Source organism: Muntiacus reevesi, chromosome 4, assembly GCF_963930625.1.
Source record: "Muntiacus reevesi chromosome 4, mMunRee1.1, whole genome shotgun sequence".
Taxonomy (NCBI): domain Eukaryota; kingdom Metazoa; phylum Chordata; class Mammalia; order Artiodactyla; family Cervidae; genus Muntiacus; species Muntiacus reevesi.
The window spans coordinates 47,285,218-47,308,725 of NC_089252.1; the positions used below are offsets into that span (position 1 = coordinate 47,285,218).

Genomic DNA, 23,508 nt, shown 5'->3' on the forward strand with positions numbered 1-23,508 from the left:
ATACAGGGCTTTCTCTTGGACATGCTTCCTGGCCTGCGCACTTTCTACAACGTTCCCCATGCACAAGAGTCCCCTCACGCCCTAAAACTCTGCTGATGACAAAGACCAGGTGGAGCATCTACATTACACAAGTGGTTTCAACAAAGTTCTTAACCCAGCTTCACTAAGATAGCATCTGGGAGTGTTTATAGCACCCTGAGCACCATGTGATCAACCTGACCTCTGCGGGTAAGGCCTGGCCACGGGTGGCTTAGAACCTTCCAGGTAATTCTCCTGTGCAGGCAGGGTTGAGAGTCACTGCAGAAAGCTAGCCATCTGCTAAATTTGGAGGATCCAGAGAATTTTCTCCCCAGTTCTAACAGGCGTTCAAATTCCGTAACTTCTTTCCTTGATCAAAGTTTACTCTCAGATCTCTAATTCCTACTGAGAAGCTGAAAGCAACCAGGCAGAGCTTAAAGACTGAGGAGGCTCTTAACACCCGTGGCAGGGATTCTCTTTGTGGGCACCAGTTCTGGATCCCCGAGATCAGACAGACTCATCTATTCTAAAAGTTCCCCAAACAGGTGTCCAAAGATGATAGTTTCTGAATCAGTTGTAGAGTTAAAAAAAAGATAATTTGGTTTCACCCATGAAATTCTGATTCAATAAAGCAGGTGTGTGTGTGTGTGTTGGAGCGAGGGGTGGGTAGATTTCCTCTGTGACTTTGAAATGAAGCCCTTGGGGAGCCTCTGCTTATTCCCTCCATGGGCAAGGATGGTGCTAGGATTCAATTCTAACAACTGATCTCCATTATAAAGGACCTCCCCAAGATTTTCTTCTCTTTCAAGACAAAACACTGTCCGTCGTTACACTGGAACCTGTGTCCTAATGTAATCAGAGAGCTACTAAGAGAGCAGCGCTCTTTTTAAAAATTTATACTTACTTATTTTTAACTGGAAGATCATTGCTTTACAATATTGTGTTGGTTCCTGCCATACATCAACACGAATCGGTCACAGGTATAGGTATGTCCTCTCCCAGCCCATCTCAGCCCTCTAGGTTGTCACAGCAGCTTCCCTGGTAAAGATGGTAAAGAATCCACCTGCAGTGCGGGAGACCTGGGTTCGATCCCTGGGCTGGGAAGATCCCCTGGAGGAGGGCATGGCAACCCACTCCAGTATTCTTGCCTGGAGCATCCCCATGGACAGAGGAGCCTGGCGGGCCACAGTCCACGGGGTCGCAAAGAGGCAGACACGAATAAGCACAGCACAGGCTGTCACAGAGCACCAGATTTGAGCTCTCTGCACCATACAGCAAATTTCCACTGACTATCTAATTTTACAAATGGTCATTCAAGAGAGCAGGGCTCTTTAACCCAGTCTACAAACGAGACACTGACAGGAATAGCGACCATGCTCTACGTGCCATGACGGGCAAGGCTTGCACTGAGCCAGCCACCTTCTCTCACCTTCTCCCCACTGTAGCACACCCAGAGGAATTCCAGCAGGAGGGACCATGAACTAGTCCACAAAGACCACTGCATCTATGGCTTTAGACACTGCCCTGGGCACTAAACCGGCTTTCTTTCTTTTTCCCTGTGTATAAGGAAAACTGTGAGCCAGCTCCCCCAGAAATATGAATTTATAATTTCTAAGCTACTGTATTAATACACTGTGCACATTATAAGAGATGCACCAACAGAATTTTACATCTTAAAAGACTGTGAAAAAAAGAAAGTTCTAAAATTGTGTTCCCACATTCCAGTGAATCTTCCAAAACTCAACGTGCCCAGCTATCTGAAGATGCTGCTGTAACAACCGAAGCACCACCACAGGACCAGGAGAGACCGGGTCTCACTTCCACACTCTTGCAAAAAACTGCTTTCCAGCCTTCAGCACGCACGTAGTTAGTGATGGTGGGCAGGCTGTCTCTCAAGCAAATGCCTATAAAAACAATCAAATAATCGCTCCATTCCTGCAGTGTCATGTATTACTTTCCTTTTGCTTTAGCTTACAGATGGGGCTTCCCAGGTGAGAACCCACTTGTAATGCAAGAGACCCAGGTTTGACCCCTGGCTTGGGAAGATCCCCTGGAGGAGGAAATAGCAACCCACTGTAGTATTCTTGCCTGGAGAATCCCAAGGACAGAGGAGCCTGGCGGAGTACAGCCCCTGGGGTCGCAAAGAGTTGGACACAACTCAAGGGACTCAGCACACATACACACAAGCTTACAGACGCCATCACCGAGGGCAGTGGCGTCCACATTCTAACACTAATCTAGGGGTGGCTGGGTCAGTTACAGTTAAACTTCACTCTAAGTTCAAATCTCAAAGCTCTTGGCTTCCTGCATATGACAAGACAGCTTTAGACATCGCGCAATTGATGCTGTATTTCCTCTAGACAGATTGGCAACCATCTATTAAACTTCCGTAATTCTAATTTCACACATAAGCCTATAAAAAAAAAGCCAAAAGAACATTACTAACCACACAAAATGGCCAGCCTTCTACTATTCCCTTGGCCCTGAAGGACCACCTGTCCTCTGAGGGAGACATATAAAGGAAATCCTGCTCAGTACTGATGTCTCCTTCCAGCACTTCCTTCCTTTGGATGCTATGAAATGATAATGACATTACTTACCATCAACTCATCAGTATTATCACCAGGCTATCACTACCACCATCACTGGATCAAACACTTATTGAGCACTCACTCTGTTCCAGAAATCATTCTAAGTACTCTTCATTTATCAATTCACTTAATTCTAGCAACCTGATGATTTTGACACAATATGTATCCCTGTTTTAAAGACGCAGGCACTGGTGCTAAGTGAGATTGACTTGCCAAGGCCCCACAGCTCCTATGTTCTGAGAACGCAGACAGTCCTGTCCCTGGAAGCTGAACCGCCTCGCTTCCTGGCGTCTTCCTTTCCTACTAAACTTGTACACATTAGCAGGTGACATCCATAGACACTCTTGTCTTTCGGGATATAAACATGAAACTATGCAGCTAAAAAAGAAAGAGTGGCTAACATGGCGTGAAAGACATTATCACGATGTAAATAGAAATGCCATTTCACCCTGCTAGGCTTCACATTTTATTAGCTGCTTCAACTGAAAATTATTTCAGACACCCTGTAAAACGAAATCTTATTCACATGTCAGCACCACTGTGAGTTTTGAAAGTAGCTGGTGTGTGAGGACGAGCGTGACCAGACTGTGTCACAAGCAGGACCCGGGGGGTGGGCGCAGGGGCGTCCGCTGGGCTCCGCCTGGGGCTCAGTCACGGCTCAGGCTCACGTGTGAGGAGCGCTGGCTGCTTCTTACAATAACCCGAGGATGGAAGGACACACATGCATCCTCCTGCTGCTTCAGCTGAGCAAATGGAGGAGGCGCCTCAGATGAAAGAACATGACCAGGTGAAACACGGGAAGGAAGCGGTGAGGCTGGGGGTGCTCACTAGGGTCTCCTTTGCCCACTTCCTCAGACATGAGCCCCCCCCCCCCCCACCCCTGGCCCCAGAAAATCACATCTGACCAATCCAGTGGGCACAGCTTTTAACCCGATTTAAAATACAGGTAAGGACTTGACTTAATTTTTAGGTTTATTCATTTAAATGATCAGTTCTTAGTAAAAGGACTGCTCCCAGCAAGTTACAGGAATCCAGTCAGATTAATACCTCCTCATCAACAGATAAGGACAGAAACAAAAGATTTGTTAAATTTGCACATGTGCCAAGCCAGAGAGACTTAATACATCAGACGCAAAAATCAGGAGTCAAAGAGATATCCTGGAATAATGGAGTGTGGGCATGAAAGGTCAAATTTAATACAGGTAACTATGAATCCTGCTCAGCACATAAAAAATCAATTGTGCAAGTGCAGAATGAGGGCAGCATATTTTAAAGGAAGTTTCTGTTTATAGTGACAGATAGTAGATTAGTGACTCCTCATCTCCAGCAGTGCAGGGGTGGAAAAAGTTTTCCTTTTCCAAGGAGACTTTGGGAAGTTAAGGAAATGTTCATTATCTGGGCCATGGTGATGGTTTCGTGGATGTACACGTGTATCAAAATCGATATAATTGTACGTGTAATTTAATGTGTGTGACTGCACTTTCAATAGGCGTAGCTTATTGCCAGACAATTAAATCTCATTACAGTGGTAATAAAATAATTCTTGTGCATCTGTGGACGGAGGTAGGGGGGAGAAATAGGAATTTAACAGCTTGCAAACTTGGTAAAAATCTGCGACATGAAATGCCTGCCAACTTGGTGCGACTGTAGGCTCTGTAACAGGAATTCCATGTGAGGAAGACTGCTCACCTGGCAGATCATGTTCAGAGACCACAGATATCAGACAGAAAGACCGAAGGTGTCCAGGGTGACCCACAGCGGGAGAGGGGCTGAAGGCCACGCTCAGAGGGAAGGGCCGTCGGAGCCAGGATGCTCAGCCAGAGCTGGGGAGGGGCCGCCACGGGTAAGAAAATGCTGGCTATCCTAGACAGTCACACAGGCAGAGGTCAGACCCCCCTGTCCGACTCTTTGCAACCCCACGGACTGTATGTAGTCCGCCAGGCTCCTCTGTCCATGGGATTCTCCAGGCAAGAATACTGGAGTGGGTTGCTGTTCCCTTCTCCAGGGGATCTTCCAAACTCAGGGATCGAACCCAGGTCTCCCACGTTGCAGGCAGATTCTACCTTCTGAGCCACCAGGGAAGCCCTCAGACCCCCCGGGTGAAGGCAATCAGAGAGGAGCAGAGTGCGGTGTGATGGCAAGATTCCGACAGTGGAAACTGTTAGAAATGGAACACATCTGAGAGACACAGCCGCATGGACTGGGAGTGGTCAAGCAGCACCCAAAGGACGAGTGGCTGGGATGTGGTCTCCCGCGTCCCTGTGTCTTAGCCAATTCCTACCTGATGCTGGAAAGATTGAGGGCAGAAGGAGAAGAGGGCGTCAGAGGATGAGATGGCTGGATGGTATTAGCAATGCAATGGACATGAACTTGGGCAAACTCTGGGAGATGGTGAGGGACAGGGAGGCCTGGGATGCTGCAGTCCATGAGGTCACAAAGAGTCGGACACAACCGGGCAATTGAACAACAGCCAGATGATCGCAGACCCTCTCCTTCTAACGTGTTGTATTCCCCAGGCAGGATAAAAAGTGATTATTAGTAAAGTACCTTTCAGCTCTATGATTTTTGGTTTGAGACTTAACTATTAGTAACATTCATGACCTCTGCAGTGTTACGGAAGTTAGACAAAGGAAATGATCCAGTCCTATTCTTTTTAAAAAATCTTTTTTGGATGTGGACCATTTTTAGAGTCTTTATTAAATCTATTACCATGCTGCTTCTGTTTTATGTTTTGGTTTTTTGACAGGAGGCCTGTGGGCCCTTAGTGCCCCGACCAGGGACTGAACCCGCACACCCTGCATTGGAAGGCGAGGTCCCGGCCACTGGACCACCAGGGAAGTTCCCAGTTCCAGTCCTCTCAAAATTCCCAATTTTAAAAGGAGATGACAATATGCATTTACTCTCCATTGCTTTTAACATACGGATGTTATACTTAGCCATATTCCCTGCACACTGAACTTTCCCCTATATTTAAGTCTAACTAGAATTTTAAACGGGATAGGCAGAAATATAAAGAAACTCTATAGTCTAAGAGATTACAAAGTATTGAAATAATGCTATGGCCCTTAGTGCTGGGGCAGCCCTTGGGGAGGGTGAGGAGTGTGTCCAGGCGTGGCAGGGGGGGTGATGGGAGGGCAGGGAGAGGAGATGAGGGGAGAGGAGGTGCAGGGGAAGAGCCCAGGCAAGACAGCACCCCGGGAAGAATCTCAACAGAGGGAATGACTCAGGGCAAGTTCTAGAAATCAGCAATAGTACCCGAGAGGAGCATGGAAGTCACTCCTGCGTTCAATCATCTCGAACATCTCTTATACCTTGTCCTAAAGCAACCTGGTCCTGACGAGCCCTGGCTTGAAATCATAATGAATGGGAAGGAAAGGAAAGCTGCACCCACAAGTCAGGGCTGAATGAAGTCATGGTTTTAAGACTTCACTGTAAAAATCCAGCAAGTCATTGTTCCCTAACTACTCACCTCCCCAGCAACACTGTCGCTCGCCGTACTTAACAGCAGCCGAGGAAGCTGTCTGTCAGCTTTACCATTAGCACCCTCATATTTTTAACTTTTTATTTTGCATTGGAGCATAGTCGATTGACAATGCTGTCAGAGTTTCAGGTGGACAGCAGAGGGACTCAGCCATACATACACATATATTCATTCTCCCCCAAACTCCTCTCCCATCCAGACTGCCGCACCTCCAATTTTTATAGTGTTCAACGACTTTTAAAGGTTCCTCATGACCTCTCGCAGGTCCAAGTCTCTCTCTGCGGCGGGGCCACTGTTCTTAAAGAGTGAAGACGCTGAGAAATTCAGGCCCAAAGGCTTTGTGTGTGGACACACAGCGGGTGGGAAACACGTCACCAGGGACAGACCCCTGGACACTCCTACACAGTAATACCTTACAGAGAAACGAAACCTGGCTCTCCTCACTGAAAACAGGAGGCTCGATCAGGAAGTACTCGACATCCCAAACTTCTCCAAACTATACAACCCAGAATAATAAACCACCTCACACCAAAAAGGAAGGAAGAAACTGACATCATCCTACTTCAAACTGGATCTCAAAGCAAGGTGTGAATTTAGGTCACCTATGTGCTCCTGCTGCTAAGTCGCTTCAGTCGTGTCCGACTCTGTGCGACCCCATAGACAGAAGCCCACCAGGTTCCTCTGTCCCTGGGATTCTCCACGCAAGAAACTGGAGTGGGTTGCCATTTCCTTCTCCAATGCATGAAAGTGAAAAGTGAAAGGGAAGTCACTAAGTCGTGTCCGACTCTTAGCGACCCCATGGACTGCAGCCTACCAGGCTCCTCCATCCATGGGATTTTCCAGGCAAGAGTACTGGAGTGGGGTGCCATTGCCTTCTCCACACCTATGTGCAGTTCCTTTTAAAGATTATTTCCCCAAAGATCCAAATGCCACAAAGTCTGCAGCCTAAAAGAGATCCTGAAGTGTCCTGAGTCCGTTCTTGAGTATCCAGAGTATTTCACATTAATGATCAGGAAGATAAAGCCGTCAGTTCTATTGCTTTTTTTTTTTTTGGACCTCAGACGATGGAAAATGTACAGTGTCCTCTCCCTTCTGCAAAACATTTCCACAGTCAGGACTTCTCTGGGAGTGCTCCCATGATGGGGTGCAGGGTGGGGGGTGGTCCACTGGCTACCCCAGGTGTACTGAGTGGCATGACCCTCCCAGGACCCCAGGGACATCCCATTCCATCTACAGCCCACAGCCTAGCAGAACCAGATGGACATGTGTGAACTCTATGAGCAAATGAGTTTGTTTCACACTGTCCCTACTTTCTTTCAGAAAAGAACACAAAACCTCAAGAAAAGGATCAGACCTGGGCAGTAGAGTAAGATGGCCCGGCCCCACTAGCAGAGCTAGAAAATACACCGAGACTCTCATCTCACTCTGACATTTAGACTTATGTGAAACCTCAAGGGAAAAGGTCTATCCCTCAGCCCTCATGGCCCCAAGGACCACAGCCTGCTCTGTTCTGGGAAGACTACCCAGGGCCAGTCGCAGGCCCCGCTGATGGAGGGAGTACAGCCTCTCCGCTGGTACAAAGGGCTTCGGGGCACACAGACTGGGTCTGAATTCCAGCTTCACGATCTACTGCCATTCATTATACAGAGGTCATTTAAATAGGCAAGGCATTTCCGCAAGAATCTAAGCTCATCACAAGAAGGTGTTCTCATCCTTGGAAATGGTATCAGAACATGGAGAGAAGGAATAGATTTTGAAATAGGGCCCATCAGAGAAACATCGCTCTCTGAACATCCCTTGTGTCATATTATCTCTTTATCTAACAAGCTCCAGAATGTCTCCATTGCTTGAAGCCAGCATTTTCCAAAGAGTCCTTGAGATAATCTTTGAAAACAGTTTTGTGTCTAAATATGATTTGCAAACCCAGCATAACGCATCTCCATCTTGGAGACTCAGAAAGCATATCAACATAGCTGCTCTAAAAACCCCTGCCTTGAAGGCAGATGTTTCACTTGATTAATCCAGGGTTTCCTAAACTTAACTGACCATCTCTGTACCCTGTGTTAACAGAACACACTTTTCTGCCAAAGCTCACCCCAGCTTTCAGGTTCCTCCCAAGTCCAGTCACCCTGTCTCTAACTGTATAGTCCACACCAAACCTAGACCCACTTATCACATAGGTTAAATTTTCCTGGGCACTGTCCCCAGACCATGCCTTTTGTGAATAATAGCTTTTTTGAGATATAATTCACAGAACACACACTCACCCATTTAAAGTACACAATTCAATGGGTTTCAGTGCATTTGCAGAGTTGTGCATCCATCCACACAATCAATTACAGAAAATTTTCACCACCAGCCCCCACCACAGCTAAAAACAAAACCAAAAAAACATACTGATCAGCAATCACTTCCCATTTCCCCTCGAACCTCCAGCCCTGGGCAAACACTAATCTACCTCCCTCTATATATTTGTCCATTCTGGACACTTCATATAAGTGGAATCACACTCTGTGTTCTTTCATGTCTGGCTTCTTTCACTGAGCATGTTTTCAAGGTTCATCCCTGTGGTACCGTGTACCATATCTTGTTCCTTTTTATGTGCCATATTCCACTGTATGGATATAACCATATTTTATTTACCGATTGGTTGGTTGATGGATTTTTAGATTTTTTTCTTCTGCCTTTCGGCTACTGTGAACAATTCTATGTGAACATTCCATTAAATATGAATGTCTGTGGGTAAGTTTCTGTGTGAATATGTTTTCATTTCTCTCGGAATGTGTTTTAATATCTAAGAGCAGAATGGCTGAGTCATGTGATAACACTGTCTAAACTTTTGAAGAACTGCCAGACTATTTTGCAAAGCAGCTGCACCATCTTAATTCCCACTTGCATCGTATCAGGATTCTAACTTCTCCACATCCTTGCCAATACCTGTGAAGTCTTCGACTACAAACATCCTAAGGGGGTGTGAAGTACATGTGGCTGTGGTTTTGTGACTATGTGCTCTAGTTTTAAGGTTTTGCGCTTTTTGAGGCCCCACTGTTGGGGTAACAATCATTCTCTTCCACCGACCTAGACGCCTGCATCTCACCTTATAAATCCGAGCAATTCATCAAGATCTGGCATCAATGCTACACTTTCTTGGATCAGATGTGACAATCATCCCCAAACTCAATTCAAACGACCGTGAGCGTGACTTCGGTTTACACTTCCTGCAGTTACAGGCTTTTTGGTCTACTGTGTCCTCTCTCTCCAGAAAGACTGTGGATGCCTTAAGAAGTGGGGAGAGGTCTCACGTTTCCTAGTGTTCACTTAGCAAGGAGCCTGTCAAATCACTGATACTTTATAAATGTTGGCTGATGTGATTTAACCCAGGGACTGAGGCTAGAACGAGGGTAGGTAAAAGTGAGAGAAAGGGCATTTTGGATCATGCACAAGGGAGGAGGAGAAATAAAGCAATGGTCAGTCCCATTTCTCACGGGGAACTATAGGTTCTTACGTAGAAGGCAGAATTCAGAAGTTTGATGTTTCAAGTTCCTTCTGCCCTTTTATTCACTGTAAGTCTCCATGTACTCTCAAGCCTCGCCTGAGGTCAACAAGGATAGGGACAGTGAACCAATCGTCTTGCCATTGTGTCTCCTCATCCTTTCCAGCACAAGACTCTGCAGGAACTCTCGGGATGGGGATGAAGGTCGGATTTATCCCTTCGAGCTTTGACAGACTTCCCTCCTACAATCAAGGCATCGCGAGTTGCAGAGACCCAGAGTGAACCCCATCAAGAAAGAAAATCCAGTCCACAGTGAATCAAGAAAAAGAAATGCTGAGTCCAAGGGCAACTGAGTCACCATCACCGCGGGCTGGGAGTCATTAACGTTAGCTTCTTGTACCCTTAATCACCCAGCTGTCGTGGAGGCTCAGATTCAAAGCACACTGTGTTAGACCACGGCGACTTGATCCACATAACAATCATTTCAGCAACTCACTGATGAGTAAGGAAGCACACTACACAGTTGGCAGACGAATTGTAAAATGAGTGTGTTTAGTATTCAAAGTTGACAGTGAAGGCCCAGAATGGCAATACAGCAAAAACCGTCCCTGCATCTGACCAGTGAGTCTCCCTCTCTCCCTGCAAAGATTCTGCTGGGGCTTCTAACATGCCCCTCAGATCAATAGCAGAAACCCCGAGCTGCTGACGTCGGAACTTATTAAAAAATAGCTCTCTCCCCCGAGCCACGTGTGCTGGCCTTATACTTCTTATGCACGTTCATGAGCAAAAATTGCACAAGAATTTCAGCAGTATTATTTTCTACGCCCTGGGACTTGGTGGGTAAAACGATTATAAACGTTAAGACCTTAAAGAAAACCCTTAGTAAAGCAATTCTTTGTCCAACTTTAAAATCCAAACCCCTTAATCAACAAATGCATTCCCCTAAGCAAGATCGTATCACCATCACCCTGGATGCCAACCCCTGTCCCTTCCCACTAATGGGCATGAACAAGGACCCAAACAAGTGAAATAACCTGAGAGTAGAATAACTGTGTGTACAGCTTCATGCGTAGAAAGAATGGAGGCATTCAGTCAAGAGGATCTATAAGCTGGAGGCAAGGGGGTTCTCAAAGCTGTAGGGGAGCCTCAAGAAGTCTGATAAAGAAAAGCCATATGGCAGAAACCAATGCAACACTGTAATTATCCTCCAATTAAAAATTAGAAAAGAAAACAAACTTCTGATACATCTAAGTGCAACTAGCTAGGAGAGCAAAATGGGATGGAAACTAACATCAAGGACATCCACGAGAGGACAGTCTCAGGGAGCTGGCAGAACCTGTAGCATGGTAGAAGTTGTCAGAGCCAGGCCACAGTCACCTTCCATTTCAGAACCATAAGGAAACCAGCTGTAAAGCAGTAAGGATGGTCTTCTGCACATGAAGCAAGCGAGGACTCGGCGTAAGTGCTTCTCCCAAGACACAGAAGCCTGTCCAGACCCCAGGTCCCCTGCACTGTGCACACACTTGGCGGGGCCACGTGCTGCGTCACACCCCTCACTCATCCCCGCCACGTGACACGGGCCTGAACCACACTTAAGTCTGCAGTGTGTGCCTCGACGGCTTACCAAGCTAAGGGACTCCTGGTCACGCCCAGAACACAGCTTGTGGCCTTTTTATGACATTAGAGAGGTCAAAGGTCGTGTTTAGCTCCGCAATCTATCACATTTTGGAGAAATGAAACAGCGGTAGATCATTCTACTTATTATACTGTTTCTGTTCTCTGATCACTGCTCATATTAAATATGGTCATTGTGTTTCTATGAGGAAGCAGATCTTTTACATACAGATCTCCACAGCCAGCAACAAGACCATTATAAACTAGTAAGGAAGCTTACAAAACAGTTTTTCCTCATGGAAACTTTTACTGGGCTGAAAATTATACTCTGACATCCATGGCAGCACTGACCATCTTAAATGGGATTCCCTCTCACTCCTCTCTACACAGCCCTGCTCCCCACAAAGCACTCCTGCTTCTCCTGCTCGCTCTGTAAGATGTTCTCTAGAGGGGGCAAGAAAGACTGAGCTGAAAGGATCCAGCATTTTACTGTTAACTGGAAAATGCATTTCCACCAAAACTTTGGTAAAACTATCTTTCCCTACACTATACCTTGACAGTTCAAGAACAACAGCATGGTGGTAAATTTTACATGTCAGTTTGGCTAGGCCACAGTTTCCAGACATTTGGCCAAACACTAGTCTGGATACTGCTATAAAGGTGTTTTGTTTTTGTTTTTTCATTTAAGATGAAATTAACATTTACATCAGTAGACACGGAGAAAAGCAGATTACTCTTCATAATGTGGGTAGGCCTCATCCAATCAGTTGAAGGTCATAAGACAAAAAACTCTGACATCCCCACCAAAGAGAATTCTGCCAGTAGACTGTCTTCAGACTCAAAATCTTGTACCATCTTTTCCCTGGATCTCCAACCTGCCAGCCTAATCCTGCAGATTTTGGACATGCCAACCCCCAACAGCTGCACGAGCCAATTTCTTAAAATAAAAACCCCTCTTTTCACACATACACACTCAAACCCTGACTAATACACTCACCTAGCCTACTTTCTGATGAAACAGACCTGTACCTATCTCTCTGAGTTAGAAAAATAAGAGCAAAATGAGACCCACTTAAGTGCCTAAACAGAACACCACTTTCAGGCTAAAAATCTGAAACCACTACGCTTGACTGCTAATTTGAAGCTTCTATTTCTGCCCCAAATGCCTGGCATTTTAAGAAGTTGCCAGAGTCTTGGTTCTTTCAAAACGGAGCCTTCAGTGAGATCTGTAAAATGAATGGTGATGGTATAAAATGGATTCATTACACCTGGAGAAGAGGCAAGACAGCCAAAAGGAAGTCAAGGAGAGACGAGACACAAGGCATTAACTGCACTGCTCATCAGAGTCTAAGGACCCACTGCTCTCCAGGCCTAGGCTCAGGTTCATAAGAAGAAGAAGACTTGAGGAAATGTGGTTAAGAAAAGAACCTGGGGTTGATTTGGTTTCCAAAACACTTCAAACCCAGAATCACCACACCACCACTGAGAAAAAGCAGCCGAAGAAGGTGAACACTCCCCTTTCCACCCTCTGATGACCCAGGAGAACTTCTGGGCTAAGGTTATTCTTACCTGGCCATCTGCTTGTAGGCTTCCTCTGCCACAGCAAAGATGTGGGGGTCCATATCCCCCATGTTCTGGCCACTGTAGGCATAGATGACATCTTGACCGTAGATTGGCAACTGATCATAAGGATTAATGGCAACAAGCACGATACCTGTGAATAGACAGTGAGCTCAGATTCTGATAGCATGACGGCCTCCTGACATGAGCTTTGCTTTAAAACTTTTTATTTTGTATCGGAGTATAGCCAATTAACAATGTTGTGATAACTTCATGTGACCAGAAAAGGAACTCAGCCATACACATATATGTGTTCATTCTCCCCCAAGTTCCCCTCCCAACCAGGCTGCCACATAACATTGAGCAAAGTTCCATGTGCTATACAGTAGGTCCTTGTTGGTTATCCATTTAAGATATAGCAGTGTGTACATTTTGATCCCAAATTCCCTAAATATCCCTTCCCTGCATCCTTTGCCCTGGCAACCATGAGTTCATTCTCTAAGTCTTTGAGTCCTTTCTGGTTTGTAAGCTCATTTGTATCATTTCTTTTCAGATTCCACATATAAGGGATGTCATATGATATTTCTCCTTCTCTGACTTTCTTCACTTAGTATCACAATTTCTAGGTCCATTCATGTTGCTGCAAATGGCATTACTTCATTCTTTTAAATGCATGAGTAATACTTCATTGTATATATTTACCACATCTTCTTTATTCATTCCTCTGTTTATGGACATTTAGGGTGCTTCCATGTCTTAAATACTGTAAACAGTGCTGCAATGGACACTGGGATGCATGTATCCTTTCGGATATTTTTCTCTGGATATAAGCCCAGTAGTGGGATTACAGGGTTACATGCAATATAACATAACAATATATGGTAGCTCTATTTTTAGTTCCTTAAAAAGAACCTCCATCTGTTCTCCATAGCGGCTGTACTAATTTACATTCCCACCAATAGCAGAGGAGAGTTTCCTTCTCTCCCTCCACACCCTTTCCAGCACTAATCGTTTGGGGTTTTTGTCACAACAGCCATTCTGGCTGGTGTGAGGTGGTATCTCATTACAGGTTTGATTTGCATTTCACTAATAATTAGTGATGTTGAACATCTTTTCATGTGCCTCTTGGCCATCTGTATGTCTTCTTTGGAGAAATGTCTATTTAGGCCTTTTCATTTGTTGATTGGGTTGTTTGTTTTGATGAGCGTAAGCAACAAAAGCTGTTTGTAAATTTTAAAGACTAATCCCTTGTCAGCCACATCACTGGCAAATATTTTCTCCCAATCTGTGGGTTGTCTTTTTGCTTTGTTTACTGTTTCCTTTGGTATGCAAAAGCCTTTTCAGTTTACGTAGGTCCCATTTGTTTATTTTTGCTTTTATTTTCCATTATTCCGGGAGATGAATTGAAAAACATATTGCTGCAATTTATATCCGAGAGTGTTCTGCCTATGTTTTCCTCTAGGAGTTTTATGTCTGGTCTCACATTTAGGTCTTTAATCCATTTTAAGCTTATTTTTGTGTGTGTGGTGTTAAAGAATAATCTAATTTTTATTTTTTTACATGTAGCTGTCCAGTTTTCCCGGCAATCCTTGTTGAAGAGACTGCTTTTCCAATATTGTGTAGTCTTGTCTCCTTTATCATAGATTAATTGACCTTAGGTGCATGGGTTTATTTCTGAACTTTTCATCCTATTCCATTGATCTATATTTCTATTTTTGTGCTAGTTCCATACTGTTTTGATGACTGCAGCTTTGTAGTATAGCCTGAAATCAGAAAGACTAATTCCTCCAGCTCCATTTTTCATTCTTAAGATTGCCTTGGCTATTCTGGGTCTTTTGTGACTTCATACAAATTTTAAGAATTTTTGTTCTAGTTCTGTGAAAAATGCCATTAGTAATTTGATAGGGGTTGTACTGAATCTGTAGATTGTCTTGGGTAGTATACTGACATGAGTTTTAAAGGTCCCTGTTCACGTACATGAAAACTAAAGAAGAGAAGATGAACAGGATGAGTCTTAACCAATCACTCAACTAAATCAAGATGTATCTGTGTTTATCAAGCACTCTGCTAGGCCCTAATGGGGAAAAGAAGGACAGATCAGGCCTCTCTTAAAACACCCTGGAGCATGAATAAGCAGATATGCATGGGCGTACACACAAACGCTCAACAAACTGAATTCATAAAATAGATACGTACAAAGTGCTGTAGGATCAGAAAAAGAGGATTCTTAACCCTGCCAAGAGGTGTTACGTTTAAAAAAAAAAATCTCAAAACTAAAATCTTTAAAAGGGACTGTTAATTTTCTCATTTGTATATGGGTTGTCTTAACTAAAATACAAACAACTTGTGAATGGGAAACATGATTTACACATCTTAATGTCAAACCTTGGCTCAAATATTAACTGTGTGACTTTGCCAACTCCTTAACTTCTGAGTGTCTTAGCTTCATGGACTACAAAATGGGGATGGTAATTGCATTTCCCTGGTTATCCTGAGGGTAAAATGCTTCATAGAGAGCAATTCAGACCAGCATCTTGCATAGTAAGCGCTGAGTGTCAGCTATTTTTTCTTTATTATCTCACATCACATTATACCATGTATTATCTTTCATTTCACTATTTTTTCCATCCTGTGTTCCCAAAAGGACACATTGTGAAGATGGGTTCAATAAATACACATTGAAGAGTTATTAAGTCCTTTAACCCTTCAGATTTTTTATAGAAGGACAAGGTAAACTGATATTTGAGAATGTGAAAAGAGTTAAAAAAAAATCAACAATTCAATCCTGAAGATAAGACAAATGCATGCCTTTTTCTTTCACATAAAGAACATTCTGGATCTCGAGGGAACCATGGACACATATAAAAAATGTGAACGTTTCCAGTCCTTTGGGGAAGACAAGACAGGAATGGAAAGGGTCACTGCCAAGATGGGAGAGCTCTGCCATTGTGATGCCTTCTGGTGTTTGGTGAAGAAGTACAGTCAAGAGAATGAGAAGGCAAACTATAGACACATCTGATAAAGGCCTGCTACCCAAAATATACAAGTGAAAAAAGTGAAAGTTGCTCAGTCGTGTCCTACTCTGCGACCCCATGGACTACACAGTCCATGTAATTCTAAATATACAAAGAACTCTTAAAATCTAACAATAAGGAAATGAACCATCTGATTAGAAAACGGCCAAAAGACCTACAGAAACACCTCACCAGAGAAGATACAGAGATGGGAAAGAAGCATGGGAAGAAGATGCTCCACACCATAGAGCACTGGGGAAATGTCAGTTAAGACACCAGTGAGATGATACTCCACCCCTATTAGCATAGCCAATATCCGGAACACTGATAACCCCAAACTCTTATTTCATCACTGGTGGCAATGCAAAAGGGCATCGTCACTTTGGAAGTTTCTTATGAAACTAAACATATTCTTATCATATGATCAAATAATCATACTCACTGGTATTTATCCAAAGGAAGAGAGAAGATATTCACACAAAAACTTGTACATGAATGTTTGTAACAGCTATATTCATAATTGCCAAACTCAGAAGCAACTAACACAGTCTACAATAGGTGAATGGATAAACTATGGTACACTAAACAATGGAATATTAGTGTCATGATGGAATATCATGCAGCCATTAAAAAAAATGAAATAATGACATTCGCAGCAACATGGATGGACCTAGAAACTGTCATATTAAGTGAAGTAGGTCAAAGACAAATATTATATGATATTGCTTATGAACAGAATCTGAAAAAAAGTATAAAAATGAGCTTATCTGTGAAATCGACTTAGAGAACAAACTTAAGGTTACCAGGGGTAAGGCTAGTGTAGGTAGTTAGGGAGTTTGGGAATGACATACACACACACTATAATTAATCAAAATGGATAAGCAACAAGGACTTACAGTACCTGTTCAATATTACATAACAATCTAAATGGGAAAATAATTTGAAAAGAATAGATACAGGTACATGTATAACTGATATAACTGGGGCTTTCCTGGTGGCTTAGACAGTAAAGCGTACGCCTGCTAGGTGGGAGACCTGGGTTTAACCCCTGGATCAGGAAGATGCCCTGGAGAAGGAAATGGCAACCCACTCTAGTACTCTTGTCTGAAAATTCCATGGACAGAGGAGCCTGGTAGGCTACAGTCCATGGGATCGCAAAGAGTCAGACACAACTGAGCAACTTCTCATTCACAGAACTGATATAATTGGGGCTTCCCTGGTGGCTCAGCTGGTAAAGAATCTGTCTGCAATGCAGGAGACCTGGGTTCGAACCCTGGGTTGGGAAGATCCCCTGGAGAAGGGAAGGGCTACCCACTCCAGTATTCTGGCCTGGAGAACTCCATGGATTGTACAGTCCATGGGGAGGCAGAGTCAGACATGACTGAGCGACTTTCACAGTTTATATATATAACTGAATCACTCTGTTGTATACCTGAAACTAACACAACATTGTTAATCATCTATACTCTGATATAAAATAAAGTGTTTTTTTTTTTTAAGTTTAAAAACTTGCAGCAGTGCGCTCAGCAGTGAGAGCAGAGGCCTGAGCCAGGACCCTGGGATGGATTTACTGCCTTCCTACTGACTCCAGGGCTGCGCCTGAGCCATCAAGTCACATGGCATGGCCCATTTCTTCCCTGGTTGAGCTTTAACACCAATCCTTCCAAAGAGATCTACGGCAGCCTAACTAAGCCACATTCACTGATCGCAAACATTCAACTGAGAGGTACTTATTAACATAAATGAGACTGAAAGTAGGATTCTTAACCATTGGAGTTTAACAGGTAAAGTCTAAAGATTGGAACCACTTTCAAACACACACAGCCAACAGATACCCGCTACTTACCACAGTAAGTGTAGATATGGTTGGACTCCAGGAAGCGGACCTTTAAATTATGCAAAACTGCAGGCTCATGGAGATAGCTAAGGGCAGTTAGGTCATTTTCTCCCACCAGGATATCTGGATTCCGCAGGAAGGGAAGTTGGTTGTTTTGGACATCGATGGGGTACTCCTGAATCTAAGGAAAGGCAAGTGAGAGACACAAAAAGGCACAGTCATGAATCTTTTAGCCTGTATTCAATGTTCAGTCTTGTCAGCTAGGATCACTACCCCAATATGATCATAAATGAAGGTAAATGACATGTTTCAAAGAAAGCGAGTTGAACAAAAATACCTGTGTTTCCGTAAGAGACCAGTCCAGGTAGAAAATGTGCAGAAAACAATCCCAGTGTATCAAGTGAATGGCATGAGAAATTCAGGAAGCACGGGTAGATTTAATAAGGTGTTCTTCTGCTTCTCAATGAAAAAATACTGAGGCTTTAATTCTATTGCAATAGGAGTGCTGGTCTTTCTCCCATACAGGAAAGCTTCTTTGCTTTGCCCCCATTTAATGCTGGAGGTTCTTTACCCTTTCTCCATCATCCAGCTCATCCTCTTTGTTTATTATCTTGCAACCAGCCAACTGCTCTCCATGAATTTCATTCAAGTTGTTCACATGTTTTTTTCCCAACCTAGCTGCAAGCTATTTTAGGGCAGTAACTATACTTTGATCTAAAGTATAATAAGAATTTGATGGGTATGTGTGTGTAATTAGGGATGTGTGATTACACACCTGAAGGTCAAATCTCAAATACAAGGTGCCATCCTTGTCCTCTTAGCATACACAGTACTGTGTGTGCTAAGTCACTCAGGCATGTCCAATGGACTACAGCCCACCAGACTCCTCTGTCCATGGGATTCTCCAGGCAAGAATACTGGAGTGGGTTGCCATTTCCTTCTCCAGGGGATCTTCCTGACCCAGGGATCGAACTGGGGTCTCCTGCATAGAAGGCGGATTCTTTACCAACTGAGCTATTAGGGAAGCCTATACACAGCACTTGGACTACATAAGTATTCAAAACACATTTAGGGACAGGACGTTTAACTGATTACACATGTAATCAATACAAAGATGTAATTAATGAAAGGAAGTGTTCTTTAACATTTAAACAGGAGGAACTTGGCTGCTGCTTACCATGTTTTATCAGAGTGTTAAGTTTCTTAAAAATCATCTGAGACCTTGTAAAAAGAGTTTCCTCAACACAGCTTATTTTCAGGAGCTCTTGTGTGGGGTCCAGGAATATCAATTGTTAAAAATCCCCATGTAATTCTGATACAGGTGGTCTATGAATCACATGTTAAGAATCACTAGTCTTTACAAGTCTTTCAGGAAATTCTATAGATGTAGCCTCGATTACCGGGATAACAGTTAATTTCTAAAAGAATATGAATATAACTGCTCTCTCCTCCCCCACTTTGAGACTTGTACTACCAGATACTAAGGTACATTATTAAAGATACTGTGATATTGGCTTAAATTAAAGTACTAATGGTGTTAAAAGAGGCAGATAAATGAAACATAACACCAGATCCAGAAATAAATGCAAGCACATATGGGTAAAATTTATTCATAACATTAAACTAGCAAATAAATTGATAAAAGGGATTTTTCAGTAGGAGGAGGTAAACTTGCAGCCATTTAGAAAAAAAAATTGAGTCAATGTTCCATTCTTCCCCATATTAAATAAATGTTAGATGGGAAAAAAAGTAAAAATTAAAATCAAAAAGAAAAGCAAAACCAATAAGAAAATGTGGGTAAATCTTCACAAAAGCTTTGAAAGAAAGTACCTTTAAAGGGTAATACAAAAGCCAGAACAATGAAGGAAACTATTCATTAATTTGACTACAATCTAAAACTTTAAAACCATCATAAAACACACCATAGGCTAGGCTAAGTCGCCTCAGTCACGTCCCACTCTTTGCAACCCTATGGACCGTAGCGCGCCAGGCTCCTCTGTCCATGGGGCTCTCCCAGCAAGAATACTGGAGTGGGTTGCCGGGCCCTCCAGGGGATCTTCCCAACCAGGGACTGAACTCACGTCTGCTATGTCTCCTGCACTGGCAGGCGGGTTCTTTACCACTAGCATCACCTGGGAAGCGCTTAAAAAACATACCATGTGCAGAGCAAATTGAGAGAAGGGGACAGTTATTCTATATTATTTAATGGAGCCAACATTCTTAATAATTGAAGAGTTATAAGAAATTAAAAAGAAAAGCAATACCCCCACAAAAAATTGTGCACAGAATACAAGTCACAAAGAATTATTAATGGATAATATATGAAAAACTATTCAGCTTCACCATTAATGAGAGAGAGGCAAATAAAAGATTATTTAGAGCCATTATCCATCAACTAAGCAAAGGTATAAAAACTGACAGGACCCCAACCAGGAAGGGTGCAGGCAAAAGGGTTCAGACTGATTTAACCTTTCTGGAGGGCAGCTGGCAACACTTTATCAGAATTTTTCATAAATATTCTTCCTCACCACCAGGAGACAATCTTACAAATGATCAAAGATATCAACTCCTGAAGCTATAAATATGAAAGTAAAGTGCAACATAGACCTATATTTACAGTCAGGCAGCTGCCAAAGCATTCTGCTGCATCTAACAAAAGGCATGTTATCGAATGAAATCTATAATAGGATTCCACTGATTTTAAATTATATATTAAAGTCTGTCTGGAGAAGGAAATGGCAACCCACTCCAGTATTCTTGCCTGGGGAATACCATGGACAGAGAAGTCCGGCAGGTTACAGTCCATGGGCCCACAAAGAGCTGGACACAACTGAGTAACTAAATAACAAAAGTCTATCTGGAATAATATCCCCACAAAATATCAATGGCTATCTGTTGTGTTAGTGAGGTTTTCTTTTGTACAGTTTCCTGTTATTGTATTTTTTAATTTTAAATTTATTTTGTAATTTAAGGATAATTGCTTTACAGAATTGTGTTGTTCTTGTTCATTGTTCAGTCACTCAGTCGGGTCTGACCCTTTGTGACCCCATGGACTCCAGCAAGGCAGGCGTCCCTGTCCTCCACCATCTCCCCAGAGATTGCTCAAACTAATGTCCCTCAAGTCAGTGATGCCATCCAACCATCTCATCCTTTGTTATCCCCTTTTCCTCCTGCCTTCAATCTTTTCCAGCATCAGGGTCTTTACTAATGAGTGGACTCTTTGATGTGAAGAGTGGCCACATCAGGTGGCCAAAGTATTGGAGTTTCAGCTTCAGCATCAGTCCTTCCAATGAATATTCAGGGTTGATTTCCTCTAGGATTGACTGGTTTGATCTCCTTGCAGTCCAAAGGACTCTCAAGGGTCTTCTCCAACACCACAGTTCAAAAGCATCAATTCTTCGGCACTCAGCCCTCTTTATGGCCCAACTCTCACATCCACACAAGACTACTGGAAAAACCATAACTTTTGACTATACAGACCTTTGTTGGCAAAGTAATGTCTCTTCTTTTTAAAATGCTATCTAGGTTTGTCATAGCTTTTCTTCTAAGGAGCAAGTTTCTTTTCATTTCATGGCTGCAGTCGCCATGTGCCGTGATTTTGGAGCCCAAGAAAATAAAGTCTGTCACTGTTTCCATTGGCTCCCCATCTATTTGCCATGAAGTGATATCAACATGAATCAGTCATATGTATACATATGTCTCCTCCCTTTTGAAAAATGTAAATCTGGGACTTCCCTAGTGGTCCAGTGGGTAAGACATTGCATTTTCAATGCAGTGGGCCCAGGTTTGATCCCTAGTCAGGGAACTAGACCCTGCATGCATGCCTTAAATAAGAGTCCTCATGCCACAATGAAGGTCCTGCATGGTGCAGCTAAGACCCAGTGTGGACAAAATAAATTAAACATTTCATAAAGTAAAACAAAAACATCAATCAAGGCTCCCTTCTTCCTGTGAAAAGCTCTTTTATTATCATTCACCTTACTCCATACAGGAGGTCAGCAAACAACTATCATGAAGATGCAGATAAGATTTCCAAAATGTGGGAAACAAGGGGCAAACGGAGGCTGCGGAGAGTCGATTTTTATTTGATTCAATTCAAGAGGGGCTCCCTCGCCCACTTCATCTCCAGTAGAGCAGGTGGTATCACTGGGCCTAACCAGACCTCCACATGGGAGCCATTCGGAAGAATCCCCAGTGGAGATGTCCATCACCCCAGCAGGAGCTTGTCAGCTCCCTTTCTCATGGCTCTCCACCCCACCTCTCGTGTAAGCAACACCGGGACGGCCAGGTGCAGAACCACAGAGCTCCCCCAGCCAAGACCTCACGCGTCAGATCAGAAAGCTGGGACCTGAGCCCGCTGTGTTTAAACCCCGAGGTAGACATGCTGCCATTTCATCTTTTCTCTGATGAATCTCCCCTCAGATGACTCTCACCCAAGTGTGCGGAGGGAAACACACATGCAGTTTTGTGAAAATGTGGTCCAAAAAAATAAGCCAATGGGAAGTATTTGTGCCTAGAGAATTCCATGGACAGAGGACAGAGGTGGGCTACAGTCCATGGGATCGCAAAGAGTTGGACATGACTGAGCGATTTAACACTTTCAACACATTGGTGATAGTAAACTTGATAAGGAGGAAAAATGCCCAGAGCGGCAGCAAAGAGGTAGAAGCTGCAAGCTTAGCATTCAAAGCTACAGACTTCTAGCGGGGTGTACATCCAGAGGGAGGAAGGGAATGAGAGCCTTAAGGACACTTTTTTTCTTTAACAGGTATTTGATTCTAACACTGCTGCTAGTGTCAAACATTTACAGCTAACATGGTTTTACTAGAAATCAAAGGGTTTATGACATGATCAGAGACAATTAACTTTCTGGCACACAAAGAAAGAGACTTCACTGCATAATAATCGGGCCTTTGGAGGTAAAGAGGAGCCTGAATTTTAACACCTTTCCCAAGTTTAATGCTCAGTCACCCACTTAAGAGTGGACTTCCTCCTCTCAAGGCCAGGAGCTGGGAATCAGGAACAGGTGGGAGTCTTCCGTTGGTCTCCATCTAACAAATGGAAAGGGATAACACGAAGACACCCTAACCCTAGACTTGGACTTACCCATAGATGGCTATTTAAATTGAATTCATTAAAGCTAAATGTAATGAACACTTCAGTTTCTCACACTAGCCACACTTCAAAGGCCCAATAGCCACAAGGAGCTAGTGACCTCCATACTGGACAATACAGACAGAGAACATTCCACCATAGGACAATGTTCTCTTGGTCTAGATTGCTCTAAACTCAGTGGATCTGTGATACTATAACGCTCTGTTGTTGTTCAGTCACTAAGTCGTGTCCAACCCTTTTGCAATTCCATGGACTGGGTCCACCAGGCTCCTCTCTCCATGGGATTACCCAGGCAAGAATACTGGAGTGGGTTGCCATTTCCTCCTTGAGGGGATCTTCCCTACCCAGGGATTGAACCCACATTGACTGCATTGGCAGGTGGATTCTTTACCACTGAGCCACCTGGGAAGCCCCTCTAACCAGGGAAGACTTTATAATGCTTAGCAGGTGCTTAAAAAAATATCAGTTGAATGAACCTCTGATCTTTTCAAGACCTCTCCCATACCTCGATTCATGTCCACATTACATGGTAGCACAGCAAGGGAACATAAAAACATCTTCAAATGACAAATCCCAACACAAAGATTGGGAGTCACTGGTCAGCATATACGATAGAGAAGGAGAAAGAAGGGTTCTTTATTCATAAAACCAGAAGGTCTAGAGGAAAGAAAAGCTAGTGAAAATAAAGTCAGCAGCAGGCAACCCTGAGGTATCACATGGCTCATCCTTTGATACAAATGAGCCCAACTAGGAGTTAAACCTTGAATGCAAACCCTCGCCGTCAG

At 43.5% G+C, this 23,508-nt stretch overlaps 1 protein-coding gene across 2 annotated transcripts in view; it reads right to left on the reverse strand.

Moving 5' to 3' along the window:
• MYO5B (myosin VB) overlaps positions 1 to 23,508 on the reverse strand; it is a 338,715-nt gene that overhangs the window by 164,605 nt on the left and 150,602 nt on the right. For both annotated transcript variants that reach the window (XR_010662907.1, XM_065932686.1), the window contains exons 3-4: positions 17,618 to 17,789; positions 12,767 to 12,911 (exon numbers count right to left, since the gene is read on the reverse strand). Coding sequence is in view for 1 of the 2 variants with exons in the window: in XM_065932686.1 (XP_065788758.1) it covers positions 12,767 to 12,911; positions 17,618 to 17,789 (317 nt within the window). In the remaining variant the exon portion in view is untranslated. The remainder of the gene's footprint in view (positions 1 to 12,766; positions 12,912 to 17,617; positions 17,790 to 23,508) is intronic.